The following is a 19,178-nucleotide window of genomic DNA, read 5'->3' as shown; positions in this document are numbered from 1 at the left end:
ACTGGTTTAGCGGTCCTGGCTGACTATGTCACTATTAGCTCACTGGCTTAGAGGTCCTGGCTGACTACATCATTGTTAGTTCACTGGTTTAGCGGTCCTGGCTGACTACGTCATTGTTAGCTCACTGGTTTAGCGGTCCTGGCTGACTACGTCATTGTTAGTTCCCTGGCTTAGCGGTCCTGGCTGACTACGTCATTGTTAGTTCACTGGTTTAGCGGTCCTGGCTGACTATGTCACTATTAGCTCACTGGCTTAGAGGTCATGGCTGACTACGTCATTGTTAGTTCACTGGTTTAGCGGTCCTGGCTGACTACGTCATTGTTAGCTCACTGGTTTAGCGGTCCTGGCTGACTACATCATTGTTAGTTCACTGGTTTAGTGGTCCTGGCTGACGTCATTGTTAGTTCCCTGGCTTAGCGGTCCTGGCTGATTACGTCACTGTTAGTTCACTGGTTTAGTGGTCCTGGCTGACTACATCACTGTTAGTTCCCTGGCTTAGCGGTCCTGGCTAGAAATCCAAGCACATGGTTTGCAGTCGTAAAGTGAGAAGAGCAGCTGAAACCGTTTCCTCTGCTGGAAATCCTCTTGGTACACATTCTGTGATATGTATTGCTTGCTGGGTGTTGAAGATTCCTAGGCAAATGCAGCTTCCTTCTTAAGGAGTATAATTAGGGAGACTGTAGTTGGTTCTTTTTTTTTTTATCTTTGGGTGTCTGCCTCCCAGCTCCCAAACAAATACATGGAGACTTATTCTTACTTATGAATTTCTGGCCTTAGCTTGGCTTGTTTCTCATCAGATTTTCTAACTTAAATTATCCCATTTCTCTTTAACGTTTTGTCCCGTTTTGTATAACTTTCTTTCCGTCTTACCCTGTGACCGGCTCTGAGGCTGGGTGACTGGCCCCTGGTGCCCCCCCCTCCTTTTTCTCACTCCTCACTCTATAACCTAGATTTCTCCTCCTATTTAGTCTCTCTTCCTGGCAGTCCCACCTATCCCTCCCCTGCCTTGCTATTGGCCATTCAGCTCTTTATTAGACCAATCAGGTGTTTTAGGCAGGCACAGTAACTAACACAGCTTCACGGAGTTAAACAAATGCAAGATAAAAGAATGCAGCACATCTTTGCATCATTAAACAAATATTCCGCAGCATAAACACATCTTAAACTAATATTCCACCACAGGAGACAATATGAAAAAATAACAGATTTTTAAGAGTGATTACAGAAGCCTGGACAAGCTATATGCTATAGAAGTATCAGAAAACAATGTGCAATTGACCTAATAGGTAGCTAGAGAGGCCCTGCCCACGGTCATATGTGGTCACGTGTGACCCGTGTTCTTATTGCAGCCCTTTTGCTCCTTGGAATTAAATGGGGGAAAGGGTCTGCTGCTTGAGATGAGAGATGTCCCGACCCTGCTGAGAATGACTGTGCCTGTTCCTCTGCCTGGCTTCCTAAGAGCCTGTTTCTGTCTCCCCTCACCCTGCCCATGCCTGGATCTCAAGCTGGCCATTGGTTCATATTTTCCAAAGTCACTGCTATTAATTTCAGGACATAAGTGTCTACATAGTTTGCATTAAGTATGTTTACATGTTGGGGACAGTATGCAGGTGGAGGTCCCAGGTTGATGTTCAGAGCCTGTCCTGGAACTAGTTCTTGTAGACCAGGCTGGCCTCGAACTCATAAAGATCTGCCTGCCTCTGCTTCCTGATTGCTGGCATTAAAGGTGTGCACCACCACCACCCGGCTGGGTGAGGGTCTCTTAATCAAATCCAGAGTTCGCTGGTTGGCTAGTCTCTTGCAGCCAGCTTGTTTGGGGGTGTCCAGATTCTGCCTTCCTGGGATGGAATTAAAACATACAGCCACGCCCACCCTGCACTGGCATGCTTCCTGGGAAACAGGGCTTATCCTCTTGCTTGACGCAAGGGTTTTAGCCATCTCTTCAGCCCCTGATTTTTCATGTTACATTTTAATTGAAAGGTTGTACTTATCCATTCAGTAAACAATGCTTCAGGGCCTACTGAGAAAGTAGTTTCCTTCCTAGGGAGCTTGTCATCTAGTTATATATTTTCTCTCCCAATGCATCAAGAGCCTGAATGTATTGTAGATAGCGTCTGGGGCTGGACGTAGACGAGAACTTGTGTAGCATGCTCAGGCCTGGGCTTTGTTCCAGAGAGAGAGAGAGAGAGAGAGAGAGAGAGAGAGAGATAGAGAGAGAGAGAGACAGACAGAGGCGGACTTATTTTAGTTGAGTTTTGTTTACTTGCTACGATTTCCTATCACTCTGTAAGTGAAGCCATGCTTAGGTCATTGAATATGAACTCCTATCAATCACTTTGTAAGTGAAGCCATGCTTAGGTCGTTGAATATGAACTGATCTGATTTCAGAACTGTGAAGCATGGAAGAGAGCAGCACAGACACAGAAGAAGAAAATGAAGATGACAGAGGGGAAGGGGCACGGAAAGCAGCAAAAACCAGAAAGGGGGAATCTAGGAAGGACCAGAAGGACCACGCCTCTGCCATCGTGCCCACCATTAACATTCGAGAGGAGCGGCTGGTCGACTTAGCCGAAACGCCAGCTTTCCGCTGTCTGCATGAGGTATGTTTCTCTGTATATTGTCACTAGAGTAACACCTGATCGCCACCACTTAAATCAAGGTCCACGTCTTCGTCAAAATGCTGTGTCACGTAGCTCCTGGAGGCCTTAGTCATGTGTACAGGCTGGCTGAAAGTCTTAAAAACAAAATGGATCCTGCCTTTCTTTCTATGCTAATACAGTATGTAGGCTCCTTTAAAGATAATGTTTACATACACACTGTCCATTAAGTGAATTTCCGAGGTTGGGGCATGACATCTATATTTTTCTTTAATTATTGCATATTATTATTGCATTAACTTTCATGACATGAAGACAAGATATTTAACCACAACAGTCATTTCCAGGGGCCCAGTGTTCAACTGGTTCTTCCTGGTATCCCCTGTGAGTCTTCCCTTCTAGCTCGTCCCCAGCCCTTTGTGACTTTGCTGAGCCCCAGAACCTTGTTCTAGTAGGGATCTACAGCTGTCACACTTGACTGGACCAGAATACTCACCCAGCAAAGATGAAGTTAGAAACCTATGCCAAGAAACACTTCAAATGCCACGACTCCAGATGCCTAGATCCCAGCATAAAAATTCCAACTGTGAACAACCACGAGAGTATGCTTCCCTCAGAAGACTGCAAATCTACCGTAAGAAGTCCTGAGAAAAGCAATTTAGCTGAAGCACAAAATGAGGACTTCAAAATAGCAATTATGAAAATGTTGAAAGATCTTAAAGAGGTTACAAATACATGCCTTAATAAAGTCCATGAAGTCACAGTCAAACGCAATAGTGAAAACAATTCAAGGCATGAAAGTAGAATTTCATAAAGAAATGGAATCACCAGATAAACCTAAACTAAAATAAAACTGGAAATGAAAAACTCATTCAAAATCCTTAGAGGTAAGTCCCGTCAACAAATTAGAAAACATGAAAGCAAGGATTTTAGGTCTTAAAGACAAGATGAAGAAATGCTTAGACCAGTCAAAGAAAACATTAAATAAATAAAACCCCAGAAAATGGAACACTATGAAAAAAACAACACCCCTGTGAATAATAACTATAGAAGAAGGAGAAGAATCCCAGGCCAAAGTCATGGAAAATAGTTTGAAGAAAATCTTAGAAGAAAATGTCTCCAAACTAAAGAAAGATGCCTGTCAGGAGTCATTCAGAACATCAAAGAGACAGCCCCAGAGAGAAACTACCCATATTATAGAAGTTGGACATTAAATGTACTGAGCAAAGAAAGGATTTTAACATCTGCAAAGAAAAAAGACCAAGTCACATATAAAGCTAATCCAGAAAGGCCTGAGCAGTTGTTCTGCTACAAGCTCTAGGGATCATAGCTGCCAGGTCAGCCTGCTAGGCCCAGCAAGATTCTATATCAGAATTGAAAGAAAAAGCTTCATAACTAAAACAAATCCAAACAATCCCGTCCACCAGTTCAGCTCTATCGAAAAGGTTTACTACATACCAGAAATTTCTGGGACACCAAAAATAAATAATCCCAAAAGTGAGGAGAGAAACCACAAAATACCACAAATTAATAAGTACTGTTCATTTTTAACACAATGATCTCAATTCCCCAATAGAAAGACATATTGGATTAGAAAACAGGATCCACTTCTCTGCTGCATCCGAGAAACACACCTCATCAGCAAGGACAGACATTACCTTAGAGTAAAAGAATGGAAAAAGATATCCCAAGCAAATGCAACCAAGAATCTATTTTAATATTTGAAAAAATAGACTTCAATCTCAAACCATTCATAAGAGAGATAGAAGAACATGCCTTCTCACTAAAGGAAAAACCCAGCAAGAGGACCTAACTAAACACCTGTGCACCAAGCACAAGGGCACCAAGTCCATAGAAAAAAACACTGTATAGCTAAAGCCACACACCGATCCTCATGCAGCAGCAATGGGCAGCTTCAGTGCCCTGCTCTCACCAACACACAGGTTATCCAGATAGAAACTGGATAGAGAAGCACTGGGATTAAGGAACGCCAGAAATCAGATGGACATTACGTATTTGATGTCGTTCTTGTAACCACACACCTGTCTGACACCCCTTGACTCCAGGTCAGGTGTGTCTTGCACTGGTACCGAGAGAGCTCAAGATCAAATCAGAAACTATAACATCACAACTTGAATACACACACACACACACACACACACACACACACACACACACACACACACCTGTGCTGGATAGTTTTGTGTCAGCTGGACACAAGCTAGAGTTACCTGAAAGGAGGGACCTTCAATTTAGAAAATGCCTGTATTAGATCCATTTTCTTCATTGGTGATTGATGGGGGAAAGCCCATCCCATGGTGGGTGGTGCCATCCCTGGGCTACTGGGTCCTTTAAGAAGGTGGGTTGAGCAAGATATGGGGAACAAACCAGTTAGCAGCACCCCTCCAAGGCCTCTTCATCAGCTCCTGCCTCCAGTATCCTGCCCCGTCTGAGTTCCTGTCCTGACTTCCCTCAGTGGTAACAGTGATATAGAAGTGTAGGCCACATAAACCCTTTCCTCCCTGACTTGCTTTTGGTCATGGTGTTCATCACAGCAGTAGAGCAATCCTAACCAAGACAATAGCTATACAGTGCTAGTAGTAAAATACTCAGGTATTTGTTTTTAATCCATAGATGAAACACAAAAGAGTTGTTTTGTAAAATCAAAAGAAAATTTGGGATAGCTCTCACATATTGATCTTCAACAAAACAAATTTTAACAACCTTGAAACTCTCTAGAGACATATGCTTGTACAACTTGCTGTTTATCTCTACCAGGCTGAGTTTCTTTTCCAGGTGCGGAGATAAACACTGACTAAGCAATTGAACGGAAAAGGGTTTACTGTGGCCCACAGTCCAAAGGTGCCGTCTGCAGCAGCGGGGTCACGTGACTGGTGATGTCACCCCCCACAATCAGTCAGCAGAGAGCAGTAAATGCTTCTGCTCAGCTCACTCTTTTCGCGCAGTCTAGGATCTTAGCAGGAGGAATGGTGCCGCGCGCGCGCAGTGCCTATCGGTCCCCGCCTCAGCTAACCTAATCGCATTCCCCACAGCATGTCTCACAGGTAATTCTAGACTTCATCAAGTTAAAACTTGAGAATGACTGCCACAGGTATGTCAAGTCTGATCGGGGCATTTAGGAGATCTCAACACCGTGTCAACCATCCTTCTGCCTCGCTGTGTAGCGTCAGCGTTAGCAACTTCACTGCCTAGGAGTTATTGCTCAAACTTGCAAAGTCTTGCCGAACAAATTATTGGCTGCAGATTACCAGGGGGCCTGGGAACAACAACACGGTGGTCACTTTCCCTGCATTTGTGAGACTCTGGGTTCCTTCCCCAGTAAGAGAAAGAATATATATATGGCTCAGAACTGTTACAATTCTTTTATCATTTGTGAGATCTGTGAGGACTTTAAAGTTTCTCTATCCAGTTTTCCGTCAGTTATTTAGGTAGAAGCTGTGCCTGAAGATAGGCAGAGTTCAGATGAGAGCAGAAAGAAAGCTACCAGGAGACCCCTGCAGACACCCACACTTGCATCACACTGGAAACAGACGTCCTCAGTGGATTGTCCCTGACGCTCGTCACACAGCTCTTGTCCTGCTCTCCTGCATGGCGGAATGGGGGTGTCATCCTGCCATCGGACACTGACTGAAGACTGTGTTTAGTGTGGCATTCATGGCCCTCTGCCATTTAGACCTAGACAACTTTTCAGTCTAGTTATTCATGTAGGCTCTAATGGTCTCTTGGTGCTGTCCTCCACTGGAGACTTTTCCTAAATTTAGAGGTGACAAATACAGAAGCCTGTGGAAACCTCCATATTTTAAAAAATGTGATATAAGATTTTTTTCCAAAATCCTGCCCGCTTGCATTACCATATAAAATCTGTGCCATTTCAACGTAAATTCCAGATGATGCCCTTTCATGGGCCACACTCTGAAAGTTCTGCAGCTCTCCCCAACCTTCCGGAACCTCCCTGAACTTCCACCGCCTTCAGAGCACTGTGGGAGCTTTTCTGGTCTCCAGCTCATGACATTTATCGTTGGACTTTACTTGGTACATAGTCAATAGCCAATATTTATGGAACATCTTCTCATAAGATACTGCACAAAAGACTTGATAGTTTTGTAGATATTCTGACTACATAAAGTGATACATTCATCAAGACAGGAAGCACATTGTTCCAAAAGATGCTTGGGAGCCAAGCCATGAGTTCATCAGTGGACATGGGCTAGTATAGAGATCTGTTTATCCATTGTCCTCTAATTCCTAAGCATGAGGTCTGGCATTCCACAGACTTTTACAACTTGTCCTGTTGGAAGGTTTTCTGTTTTAAAATTTTTCATGTATAACATCTGTGAAGTAAAATTCATGAATATTAGGTGGGCAGCTCCTTGAATCTTTATGTAGATGGAGCGGCGGGGCTGCATCCCGCCACCCGGCTAGCTTTACACCCCGAAATAATTACACGGAAACTGTATTCTTTTAAACACTGCCTGGCCCATTAGTTTTAGCCTCTTATTATCTAATTCTCACATCTTGCTTTAACCCATATTTAGTAATGTGTGTAGCACCACGAGGTGGCCGCTTACCAGGAGAGGTCTTAACCTGCATCCATCTCAGAGAGGAGAAGCATGGTGACTGCCTATAGCGACTGCCTGAAGCGTCTGCCTCACTGCCTTCTACCCAACATTCTGTTCTGTTTACTCCGCCTACCTAATTTTCTGTCCTATTAAAAGGGCCGAGGCAGTTTCTTTATTAACCAATGAAATTAACACATAGACACTCCTCCGTCATCTTTACCCTGCCTACAACCAACACATGGAGACTTGAATTTGTCATTCTCCAAATTCTGTTTCCCCTTCTGTGCTCTTTGTCAGTTTGAGAGTTAAATATGAATTTTAAATGTTCTGGAATTTATCATTTTTACCATCATGTCCTCAATTAAATCAAAATATATTTCTAGCCGCCTAGGAGTTTCTCTGGGATCCTTCCCAGCTGTTGTTCCCACCAAAGGTAACTCCCATTCTGACTTAACCACTGTATGTTAGTTTGCTTCTTCCTAATCATGGCACATGAAATCATGTGGCATGTCTTTGTTCATGCTTCCTCTGTTTGTCATTGTATTGCTGACATTCATTAATAACACTGTGTCTAAAAGCAGTGTGATTGTTTTGCTGCTGCATAGGATCTCATGTCTACTTATGAATTCATTTATCTTGGGTATGTGCCTTGGAGTGAGGCTGCTCTGTTGTAATGCAGATTTAAAAGTAGGCTTAACAGAGTTCTCGTCCTCAATGGGCCTCACGTTAGATGCTGAAATGCATGCATGGTTAATTTTGTTCCTGTCTGTGTGCAGTGGCATTGACTTATAAGTTTAACTGTTGTCGGGTGTCCGTGTGCCAGGTATTTTACTCTGCCCAAATCCATAAGCTATGTAATCACTTCATCTTAATGCCATGAATACAAATTAATGCTTTATTTTCTTTTGCCGGCTTCTTGACTTTTATCAGAAACCAGTCTGAACCTTCCTTCTCCTTTCTGGCAAATAATTCTTAAGGCAACAGTTAAGTTTTGGACATAACTGGGCCAGGTGCTAGAGGACAAAATGGCGCACCAACGCCATCCAGAGGCACAGGGAGCACGTCAGGGAACATGCTTACACTGTAGCCTGATACTACAGGCATGTGCATCAGGGAACATGCTTACACTGTAGCCTGATACTACGGGCATGCACGTCGGGGAACATGCATACACTGTAGCCTGATACTATGGGCATGCGCATCAGGATAGCATACAGAATCTTGTAACAGGTGAGCGTGGGCAAGTGCTACTCACTGTGGGTCATAGATAAAAACGTTTTAGTTTGTTGGTAAAATTACTTGACTAAAGTGATGGATATAGATCTATGCATGGCTTTAATTCTTATAAAATTTATAATAAATAAGGTGTTTATAACAAAGTTTTTTTAGTATCTCTTTCTTTAAACTCTTTTTTTTTAACATGATGGGAAAGATGGTTTCCACAGCTGTCCTCAGGACCGGGTGCTTTCTGACAAGAAATCTGCTGTCTCTCTTTCTGACTGATTTTACATTTTTCCTAACTGTTGACTTTCATTTTTAACAAAATAAAATATAATAAGGCAAAACAAAAAGCATCATATCATAGTTGGACAAGCTAAGCCAACAGAAAAATAAAAGAGGCCCAAGAAAAGGCATAAGATTCAGCGACCCGCTCTTTTAGGAGTCCCACAGAGGGGTTAACTGGAATCTGTGGTATGCATGAAGAAGACTGGACGCAGACCTTTGCAGGCCGTGCGGTTATTGCGTGAGTCTCTGTGGGCTCATATGAGTTTTGCTCACTCGATCAGAGGACCCCTTTCTCCTGGTGTCCTCGGTCCCCTCCGTCTCCCCCAACTCCTTCTGCCTCCTCCTTTTCAGGGTTCCCTGAGCTCTGAGGAGAGGGATTTGATGGAGACCTCTCATTTATAGATGCTTGTTCCAAGATCTCTGAGCATACTGTCTGCCTGTGGGTGTCTGTATTTGTTCCCATCTGCTTCAGGATGGCAGAATTAAGATGCTGATCTATGGGCACAGAGAATGTCATTAGGAGTCACTTTGTTGCTACTAGGAGTGTTTGGGCACCCGAGCAGTATCAGGTATGGGTTTTATCTCACCGACTGGGCCTTATGTCCAGTTGGACATCAGTTGGCTCCTCCCACAAGGTCTGTGCCACCATTGCCCCAGCATATTTTGCAGTCAGGACAGATTGTAGAGCCAAGGTTTTGTGGCTGTGTTGGTATTTTGTGGGTTTCTCTTTTGGTGGCCTGCAGGGTGCTTTTTCATGTCATAGTCACTAGAACACCGGGTGAAGGTCCTGCGTAGGTACCAGTCCAACATCTCCACGTTCAGTGAGTCGTGTGGGTGTTGCCTTCCGCAGCAGGGCTTTGCTGTCAGTTTGTGGAAAGGAACCTACTGTCTTGGCAACAGCCTGGGTTTCCATGGGACCCTTTTTGCCAACAACTCAACTGAATGAAACCCAATCCTGGCAATGGCAGCTTTGTTTGGTGACAAGAGATGATTAGTTGGGGTTTCACCTTCCTCATTATTTGGAGACTTCATCAGAATTGCCCTCATATAACATAGGAAGTTTCTACTGGACTAGGTTTCCATACTTGCACTCAAATGGCTTTCAGTTCTGGGACCCTCCCTTAATCCCATTTCCTCTCCACCTTCTCTTCCCATGTTATCCTCCCCCACCCATAAGATCTGTTCTATTTCCTCCTCCCATGGAGATACATATTCCCCCTTAGTCCCTTCCTTTATGCCTAACCTCTCTGGGTCTGTGGATTATAGTTTGGTTATCATTTATTTAATGGCTAGTATCCATATGTAAGCGAATACTTAACATATTTGTCTTTCTGGGTCTGATTTACCTCACTCAGAATGTCTAGTTTCATCTATTTGCCTGCAAATTCCACGATGCCATTTTTAAAGAACCTCGAAAATACTCCATTATCCAAATGTGCAGCGTTTTCTTTATCAATTTTACCTGTTGAGGGACAGCTAGGCTGTTTCCAATTTCTGACTATATGGATGGAGCAGCCGTTAACCTGGTGGAGAAAGCGTCCTGTGATAGCATGAAGCATCCTTTGGGTGTATACCAAAGAGTGGTGTAGCTGCATATTGAAGCAGATTGAGTCCCATCTTCCTGAGGAAGTGCCATACACGGTGACTGTACACGTTTGCACTCCCATCAGCAATGGAGAAGTGTTCCCCTTGCTCCACATCCTCACCAGTATGAGCTGTCACTTTTACTATTGATCTTAACAATTTTGATAGGTGTAAGATGGAATCTCAAGGTAGTTTTGATTTGCATTTCCCTGATGGCTAAGGATGTTAAATATTTATTTGAGTATTTCTCAGCTATTTGAGTTTCCTCTATTGAGAATTCTGTTTAGATCAGTACCTGATATTTTAATTGGTTTTGTGATATCAAGTTTCTTGAGTTCTTCTTTTATTTATTCAAAGTTTTTTCATTTTACATATCAACCCCAGTTTACCCACCTTCCCCTTCTCCCACCCCCTTTCCCTGTTCTTATCCCCCATCCACTCCTCAGAGGGGGTAAAGCCTCTTGGGGAGTCAGCAAAGTCTGGCATACCAAGCTGAGGCAGGACCAAGCCCCTCCCACCTGTATCAAGACTGAGCAAGGTAACCCACCATAGGGAATGGACTCCAGAAAGCCAGTTCATGCACCCAGGCTAAGTCCTGGTCACACTGCCAAGGCCCCTGCTAAAAGACTGTCACCCACATTCAGAGTGTCTAGTTAAATCCCATGCAGGTTCCCCAGCTGTCAGTCCAGAGTCCATGCACTCCCACTAGCTCAGGTCAGCTGTCTCTGTGGTTTTCCCATCATGATCTTGAGCCCCCCTTGCTCATATGACCCCTCCTCCCTCTCTTCAGCTGAACTCCAGCAGCTCAGTCCAGTGCTTGGCTGTGGATCACTGCATCTGCTTCCATCAGTTACTGGATGTAGGTTCTATGATGACAATTAGGGTAGTCACTGATCTCATTATGGAGAAGGCCTGCTCAGGTTCCCTCTCGAGTTTTTCATGTGTCTCGGGTCAGATGTGCAGCTGCTAAAAATCTTTTCACATTCTGTAGGCTGCTGCTTCGTCTAAATGATGTCCTTTGCCATACAGAAGCCTCTCAGTATAACACGTTTTAGTTGAGTGATACATTGGATAAGAATTGAGATTACAAAGCAATTATCTTAATCTACTTCAGAGATATTTATACAGTGCCCAATGTATGCCAGCTTGATGCTAGGAGATGTTTATTACTGTTATTATTAAAGCTACAGAAGTGAAACCTATTCTTCCAGGTTCTCCTTTTTAAGGATTTTAAAAGTTATTTATATGTATGCATGCATGTATATATATACACATGTATATATATGTGCATATATTCATGTATATATGCACATATATATACATGCGCACCACATCTATGTGAGTTCACTAAGAGGGTGTCAGATCATATGGAAGTTAAAAATAGTTGTCAGCAGCCTAACATGGGTGCTGGGACCTGGGTCCTCTGGGAAAGTCTACTGAGCCTCCTCTTTAGCCACCCATTCTTTATTTTAATTTTATCTTTCCTTATGGAGCTGATGATCAAGCCCAGGGCCTTGTGGTTGCTAGGCAAGTGCTCTACCACTGAACTGAATCTCCAGTCCCCTCACCCGCTTTGTTTAAATTTTGTCTTTTTTTTTTTTTTTTTTTTTTTTTTTGATGCTAAAGATGGAACCCAGGGTCTTGAGTTTGCTTGGCAAATGCTCTACCGCTGAGCTAAATCTCGAACTTCCCTCCTTTCGTTTAGATCCTGTATGGTATCCCTAGATACCATCTGGATTCACAGATAAAGCGTAAGAAGTACTTTGGTTCCTTAAAAGTTTTATTTTGGAACAGTGGCTTAAAGTGTTAAATGTCAATGAAGTTTGAGGTCTGATTGTTGACTTGGAAGGTGCAGAGTTATTAGAGCTGACAGAGAGATGCAGTCACCATGGAAAGAGATGCTGTGGGAAGGGGCATGAAGTCAGTGAGCATGAGACAGGAGGAGAGACATCATCCAGGTCTATCTTTGACCTTCGCCCTCACCGATGACACCTGTACTTGTCACTTCTCCAGGTCCAAGGTAAACTCAGAGCACCTCCAGTATCCTCCCAAGCCTGACTCTCCTGTGCTCTGTCATTTGGTTCTCTTGTGAACGTCTCCTGACTTTGGTTCTGTTCCCACCTGGCCACTGAGACAAGACAAAGAGACTGCATGCACTCAGGCAGACGTGGGGGGTAAAAAGAGTGAGCACAGTTAGGAGACAGGAAGAAGGGTAACTTCTGGCTGGTGGTGAGGGTAGGACTCTAACTTAAAGTTTAGAATTAGGGAACTGGCTAATTAACTCCAGAAGTGACAGAGTTAAGAAGGAACACAGATCTAAGAGGAATGTTCTAGTGTGTGGATTGAAGCTTGCAGAAGAAGCCCTGGCTAGAGGAACAGGCATAGTTAGGTCTTGATGGTTTCAGACTGCTCTGCAAGAGGACCACACCTTGCTCCTTCAGTGAGGGCGTCTAGCAGCACCCTCTAGCTCCATGTGTGTAAAACAGTTTGCCGCTGTGCACTTGACTGTGTGCTTCACAGGCCATTGCTTTTACACATTTACACACTCAGAAGATGGTTCCTACACGTTCTGTCCTCCTACTGCTGGCTCCAGATACATAATATTTGGAAGTTTTCATTGATTTCTGAGAATATACTGGGGCTTTCGGGGGCTACCAATGCTTTACTCTTTTTCTGGGTTTGGCATTCCGTAACTCTGCTGATGAGAGTCATGAGACGATCCCTAATGAGATTTAAAATTAGTTTTAAAGAATTAAAATATGTCTTACTTGTTTGGTGCCTTAACTAATAAATTAGCTAACTGCAGCAGGTAAAGCTAGGATCCCACCTACAATGAGCTTGTCATCAAAGGAGCTTCAGATGGACTCTGCTGGAGAAGGGACTCCGGTGTGGTTGCTTCCATCCTGCAGGCTGGCCCTGGTTCTACACCTGCAAAGGAGAAGGAGGCAACCCTGTCTTCTGTGTCTTACCTTAGCTCGTACTGAACTTGACATCACTCATGATTCATACACTTAGCCATTTAAGATTTTATAAACTGACCTTTAAACTAAATACTATATATAAGTGGGAAGGATAAATATGCAATGCCCTGTTATTATTTTTCATTTCTTTCCCTTTTTGGTCTTCATGCCTCACTAATAGCTATACTTGGAGGAAGTTGGTTTTTTTTTTTCAATGTACTACCTTCCTTTTTAAAGTCTTCCTATAAATCATAGTCCTGCTGGCATGTTTTCACTTTTTCTTCCAACATTCAGGCAACCTTACAAAAGTAACTTAAGATTTTATGTGGCTGTTAAGAAATTTTAAAGACACAGTTTACTAAGCGAAGTTCTCACTCCTCACATAGATAGAGGTGGTTTTATTTATTTTCTTTCATTGATTGATTGACTGACTGATGGTACTTTGACGCTGGCAGTAAGATGGAGATTTTAAATGATTTCCATTCTGCAAGAAGAACTCGGGATGAACCAGGGATGCAATGCAGTATTTAGATGTCACGCCGCTTGTGCCCATTCATAAAGAGCATTTGCATCACCGTTATATGGGCCCTAGTGCTCTTTATAAAGCAGATGGATTCTTCTGAATCCTGTCAGTAAAGTACGCACTGCAGAACGGGGTCAGAAGTCTTTCGTGAAGTGATCTCACTGTCAGCACCTTCAAAATGATGGCATAAAGACTGGATCCGGCCCAGAATTTAGGTTGTGGTCAGGAAAAATGATCGAGAAAAAAACAGAGAGAGAGAGAGAGAGAGAGAGAGAGAGAGAGAGAGAGAGAGAGAGAGAGAGAGAGGGAGTCAAAAGAGCAATAAAAATTAGGACAGGCAAAACAGCATTCCCCACCCCCCCAACCCCCCCACCCCCGCCTACCTGAAGAGCCGTCCACCTTCTCATCCCCCCCTCCCTACCTGAAGAGCCGTCCGCCTTCTCATCCTCAACAGCTTCCCTGAACATCCACAGTTCACCAGGCCCAAGGGTAAGATGCAAGAAAATGTGGTGGCCACCACGTGGCCCTCATTTGCTTGTATTCTTTTCTTCTCTTTTGCTTTATATGTGTCTCCATGTTTTCTGACATAATGTGGGCCTCCCATGGGACGTGAGTGTGTACACTGGTGTGTGTGCATTTTCACATTCATAGTTACTATTTTCTATTGATAGTTTATCTGTTATAAGAACTTGATTGAACGTTAAGAATAAACTCCTTTCTGGCTGTGGTCATATAATACTATAATCCATCATTGAACGATCATGTTCAAGGCTACCCTAGCCCGGCTATGGAGACTGTGTTTCGATGTGTTACCAAATGGCTGGTGGTGTTGCTTAGTTTTAGACCATATGATGGTGTGAGGCCCCGAGCCTTCCTGAGGGCTCAGGAAAGGACCTTAAAATTAGATGCTGGTTTCCTGTTGTTGTTGTTTGGTTTTAGTAGTTATTGTGAACAGATGTTGCTTTCGAAAGTAAGAACTAGGAGAAATAATTCATGATCTTATTCTCTCCTTAAATGAAAGAAAGAACATGCCTTGGAGGGGAATAAGTTAGCTTTGGAAAGCTGTGGGTCTCTGAGACTGGACATCTTGTGTACCCTTAGCATTCTAAGAACTGAGAATTGAAACTGAAAGTTGAAGTATTGAAATCAAGAATAAATACCCTTCCCAATTGAAATACGTAGGTTGCTGTCACCGAGAAAGTTTTGACATCCATACATGGAGCCCCGGGCAATAAACAAAAACGGAATAGCACTGGGAATTTGGCCATCTGGTAACCAGATTTACAGATGACACTAGCCAAATGAGTCAACACCAGAAGGAAAGTGAAGGCAGCACACCATCAGTCACTCTCTGAGCAGCGAGATCAGGTTGTCAGTGGCTGAGCAGTGAGATGCACCCGGACTGGGACGTTCTACCGCAGGCTAGCAGAAGCCGCATAACAAAGTTCGTCTCAGCCATGAGGTTAGCTTTTAAATTAAAACTAATACTTAATTTGTAAAAAATGCACATAGCACAAAATTCAAAGGGCACAGAACCATGTACAATGGTTAACTAACTTTCAGAGAGTTCCACTCTCTGAAGTCCAACCCTCAGAGCCACAGTGATGAGCCGTCTTTTATGTCTGTGTACAAACCAGGAAGTGGTATTAGAATACACATTTTACATATACAAATTTATGTTCATATTATTTTATGATTCACATAGTGCTTCAGTATAACACTTTTTAAGCAATTCTCTGTCCTCAGAGTTTGGTCATTTTCAATCTTACGCTTCCATTAGAAACAATGGTAGACTGAATAACCTTGTATGTACCATTTCACACTGGGATTATCAGATTAAAAAGACAAACTCCTAATAGTGGGGTTGCTGGGTCAGTGGGTATATTTAGTTCTGAATCTTTATGATAAAATGTATTAACTTTTACGTTTATAGTGATGTTGAGCATTCTCTTCTTCCATCCTGGCATTTTCCGGAACATTTCCACCAGCAAAACTGAAACTTCGCGTTCATTAAATGGTTACCCACTTCCCCTTTCTGGAGTCCCTGAACCACCCCCCTGCTCTCCATCTCTGTGAATGCGGCCGCTCCATGCCATTCCCGTAAGTGGAATCACACGTCAGTTTCCTGTCTGCATAGCATAGTGTCATGAAGGTTCAGCCACGCTGGAGCCTCTGTCAGAATTGTATCCTGTGTGATTATCCACTCTCATGTCAGTGAACACCTCAGCTCTGTTCGTTTCTCAGCTTCTCCAAACATGATATACAAATATCTCTTTCAGATCCCGTTTGTAAAACATTGTTATATATCCAGAACTGCAATTGCTGGATCATAGTCTGTGTATTTAAGCTGTGTCCTCACTGTTACGTTGCCTACCCTAGAGATTGTAACAATTTGCAACCATATACGCCTCTCCCTTTATTCCAACCAGCACTGCACGTCATGTAATGTTTTTTAATTATGTTTTTATCTTTGAGATTGTAATATAATTAAATCATCCCTCCCTTCCCTTCCTCCAAACCCTCTTATAATCCTTCCTTGCTCTCTCTCCAATTCATGGCTTCTCTCATTAATGGTTGTTGTATGTCCTGGGATGTTTTGTTACTTGGGGGGTGATTTTTTTTTTTTAAATCATACCCTTGTATTTACCTTGCAGTAAGGGCGGCTTCTGTTTCTATATCAGACTATCCCGAAAGATAGCATACTGGGCTAGGGAGGTAGCTCAGTTGGCAGAGTGGTTGCCTAACACACACAAAACCCTGGGTTCAGGGTTCTCAGCCTGGCACGGTGGCACATACTGTTCAATCCCAGCATTTGGGAGGTGGAGGCAGGCGGTCAGGAATTCAAGATGTCATCTGCTACATAAAAACCTAAAGCCAGCCTCAGCCACACAAGAGTCCGCGGTACACCACACACACACACACACACACACACACAGAGAGAGAGAGAGAGAGAGAGAGAGAGAGAGAGAGAGAGAGAGAGAGAGGGAACATGAATAGAAATTTTGAAGTTTGGGAAGGCCGACAAGTCAGGAGATGATCACACAGTAGTAACTATTTTCGTACTCGCAGTTCCTAGGCAGCTGGATGCCGTGTGGTGGAAGGGGCCAAGTAGATCGGGAGGGGGACAGAAAGGAAGAACTGGGGAAGAAGCTTGACCATGGTGTCTGAGCTAAGGAGCAGACGATACAAGGTGAGCTTTCAGGAACAGCCCATCTAAATAATCCCCACGGTTTCTGGGGTGTTATGTGCTCTGAGGTGCTCAGAGCAGCTGAGGTGTGCACTCTGCATTGGTTAGCTCGTATTTGAGAAGCGCGGCTGGGGAGGTCAAAGGAAGGATAAGAAGAGAAGCAGGAAACCGAAGGCTGGGTGACTCACACAGACCGCATTATCGGGTTGTACAGAGCAAGGTGTGGCAGCTCATGCGTGCAGGGTGCATGGAATGCACCAGCTTGTAGGAGCTAGACGTGCGGTTAAAGCGGAGGCCCGTCTGTGCTTCCTTTGTGTGTGCCTTTTCTAACATTCTACTTTCCACTGGGGGGGAAGGGCGGCTTGAATTGTTTCTTATAAATTCGTAGGAATTCTCTACACATTATTCTTTTTAAAGGCCTTTGTGTATAGTGTGCATTCTTTTAGTTTATAGTTCTATTAGTTTTTCGTTTGCTCGTGGCTCTTTATTCCCGATATGGAAATGCATCTTAGACGCTTGAATCAATTGTCTCTTTGCAGCTCCAGGAGTTTGTCATACTTTGAAAGACCTTTGTTACTCTGACGCTATAAATTTGTTTCCTGTGCCTTCTCATAGTACCTTGACGATCTGAGTCATATTTGAACCTTTGCTCCGTCTAGTCTGTGGTAGTTAGTGTGAAGGAAAAGGAAGGAGACACCAGCAACACGTTAGAGCCCAATGTCAAATCCATTGTCTTGGGACACAAAAGTACTTTTCACAGTCTCACCCACGTGAATCAAACTGAAGCAAACAGGCACACCTGGGTAGAGTCATTCATATAAATGGAGGGATACAAGAATTAGCTGGCATTAATCCTCAGAATTAGAAGGCAGTTTTGCTCCCCGTGATGGGTATGGACTGTCTTTGAATAGCCTAAATTTTAATAATTTGATGGGAAAGATCAGTGGCAGCGTGGGAATGATTGGACAAAGATAGTTCCTGGTTCTGCTCTGTGTGCCAGCGGCCAGCGAGGCTTTTGGGTTCCCTGAGTCTTGTTAGATTACTGAAGCATTTTTTTTTTTTTTTATCCCAGCTCATGCTCCTTCTTTACAGCTGCCTCACTGTCTGTAGTGAGGACATATCATTTCAGGGTTATGCCAGTCTTTTCTCTCCTCCTCCCAGAATCCACGCACAGATGCTCTGTAGTCACAGAAACACCAGCCCCCGCCCTCACTCCTGAAGGACCACAGCGGGAGCCTTTGAACAGGCTGCACACGCGTGGACAGAATAAAACAGCCGTTCACTCCCTGGCCTTGACCCTCGCCCAGCACTGTAGGAAGAAAATGCAGATTCTTTGCAGAAAGCATTGAGAAGCCACAGGGCGCTGCTAAGGTGTCCTCTCAGGAAAGGAGGCGTGAGTTCCCTGGCTCACCAAGTGCAAAACCGGCTAAAATTCCTCCTGAGCACAGGAGATTCCGCGTGCCTTTCGGACCCAAAAGAGCGCCAGCCTAAAGAGTCCCAGCCACTCGTGCCTCGCCCTCGGGCTATGCTTTCCTTTGTAGTTCCACCCACTTTCTCCTTGCTGTCTGTTGCTGTTTTATGAAGCAGTGTTCAATCTTCTTTCCAGAACCTTCCCACCCAACATCCCACGGTCCTCTCCAGGCCTAGGCAGGAGGAGCTGACAGGCGGCAGGAGGAGATTACAAATAGTTATATTTGAAGTTTCCCTTGCTTGGTCATTGCCACTTCCCTGTCTTCAACAGTCAAATCCCTCAGCCGCCATCTGAGCCACCGTCTTCCCCCGCCCCACTCCCCGCCAGCACAGCCTGCTGCAGCCAAATTAGTTCCTGCTTCCTAGAGCTCCGGACTTTTCACTTTGCTGGTGCCTCTGCCCCTGTACCCAGAGGGAGGGTGTGCCATGCTTCAGAGTTGGAGCCATTTCTTGTTCTCATTTTGGGCCAGCTGGGGTCCCACGTTCTTCCCCAAGGGTCTCCCTTGCACGCGGAGCTGCTCACTCCTCCCGTAACCTGGCCCTGCTGCTGTACTGATCTCCTCTCGCTTCTTTCCTTTCCTGTTTAAAGCGAATCTGAAGTGACTTCAGGACACGCTGAGGGCGGGAAGCGATGCTCCTTGCAGACCATTCTGTGTAGCTAGCTGCCCTAGGTTCCCAAGAGAGAGAGAGAGAGAGAGAGAGAGAGAGAGAGAGAGAGAGGAGAGAGAGAGAGAGGAGAGAGAGAGAGAGAGAGAATACACATCATAATCA

The 19,178-nt window shown here is 44.1% G+C and overlaps 1 protein-coding gene across 1 annotated transcript in view; it reads left to right on the top strand.

The window, feature by feature from the left end:
* Positions 1 to 2,399: 2,399 nt before the first annotated feature.
* The window catches only part of Ccdc146 (coiled-coil domain containing 146), a 110,450-nt gene continuing 93,671 nt past the window's right edge, over positions 2,400 to 19,178 (top strand). Inside the window, exon 1 of the mRNA XM_038315583.1 lies at positions 2,400 to 2,600. Coding sequence (XP_038171511.1) covers positions 2,400 to 2,600 — 201 coding nt within the window. The remainder of the gene's footprint in view (positions 2,601 to 19,178) is intronic.

Source organism: Arvicola amphibius, chromosome 18, assembly GCF_903992535.2.
Source record: "Arvicola amphibius chromosome 18, mArvAmp1.2, whole genome shotgun sequence".
Classification (NCBI taxonomy): domain Eukaryota; kingdom Metazoa; phylum Chordata; class Mammalia; order Rodentia; family Cricetidae; genus Arvicola; species Arvicola amphibius.
This window is presented reverse-complemented; position numbering and strand designations above follow the sequence as displayed.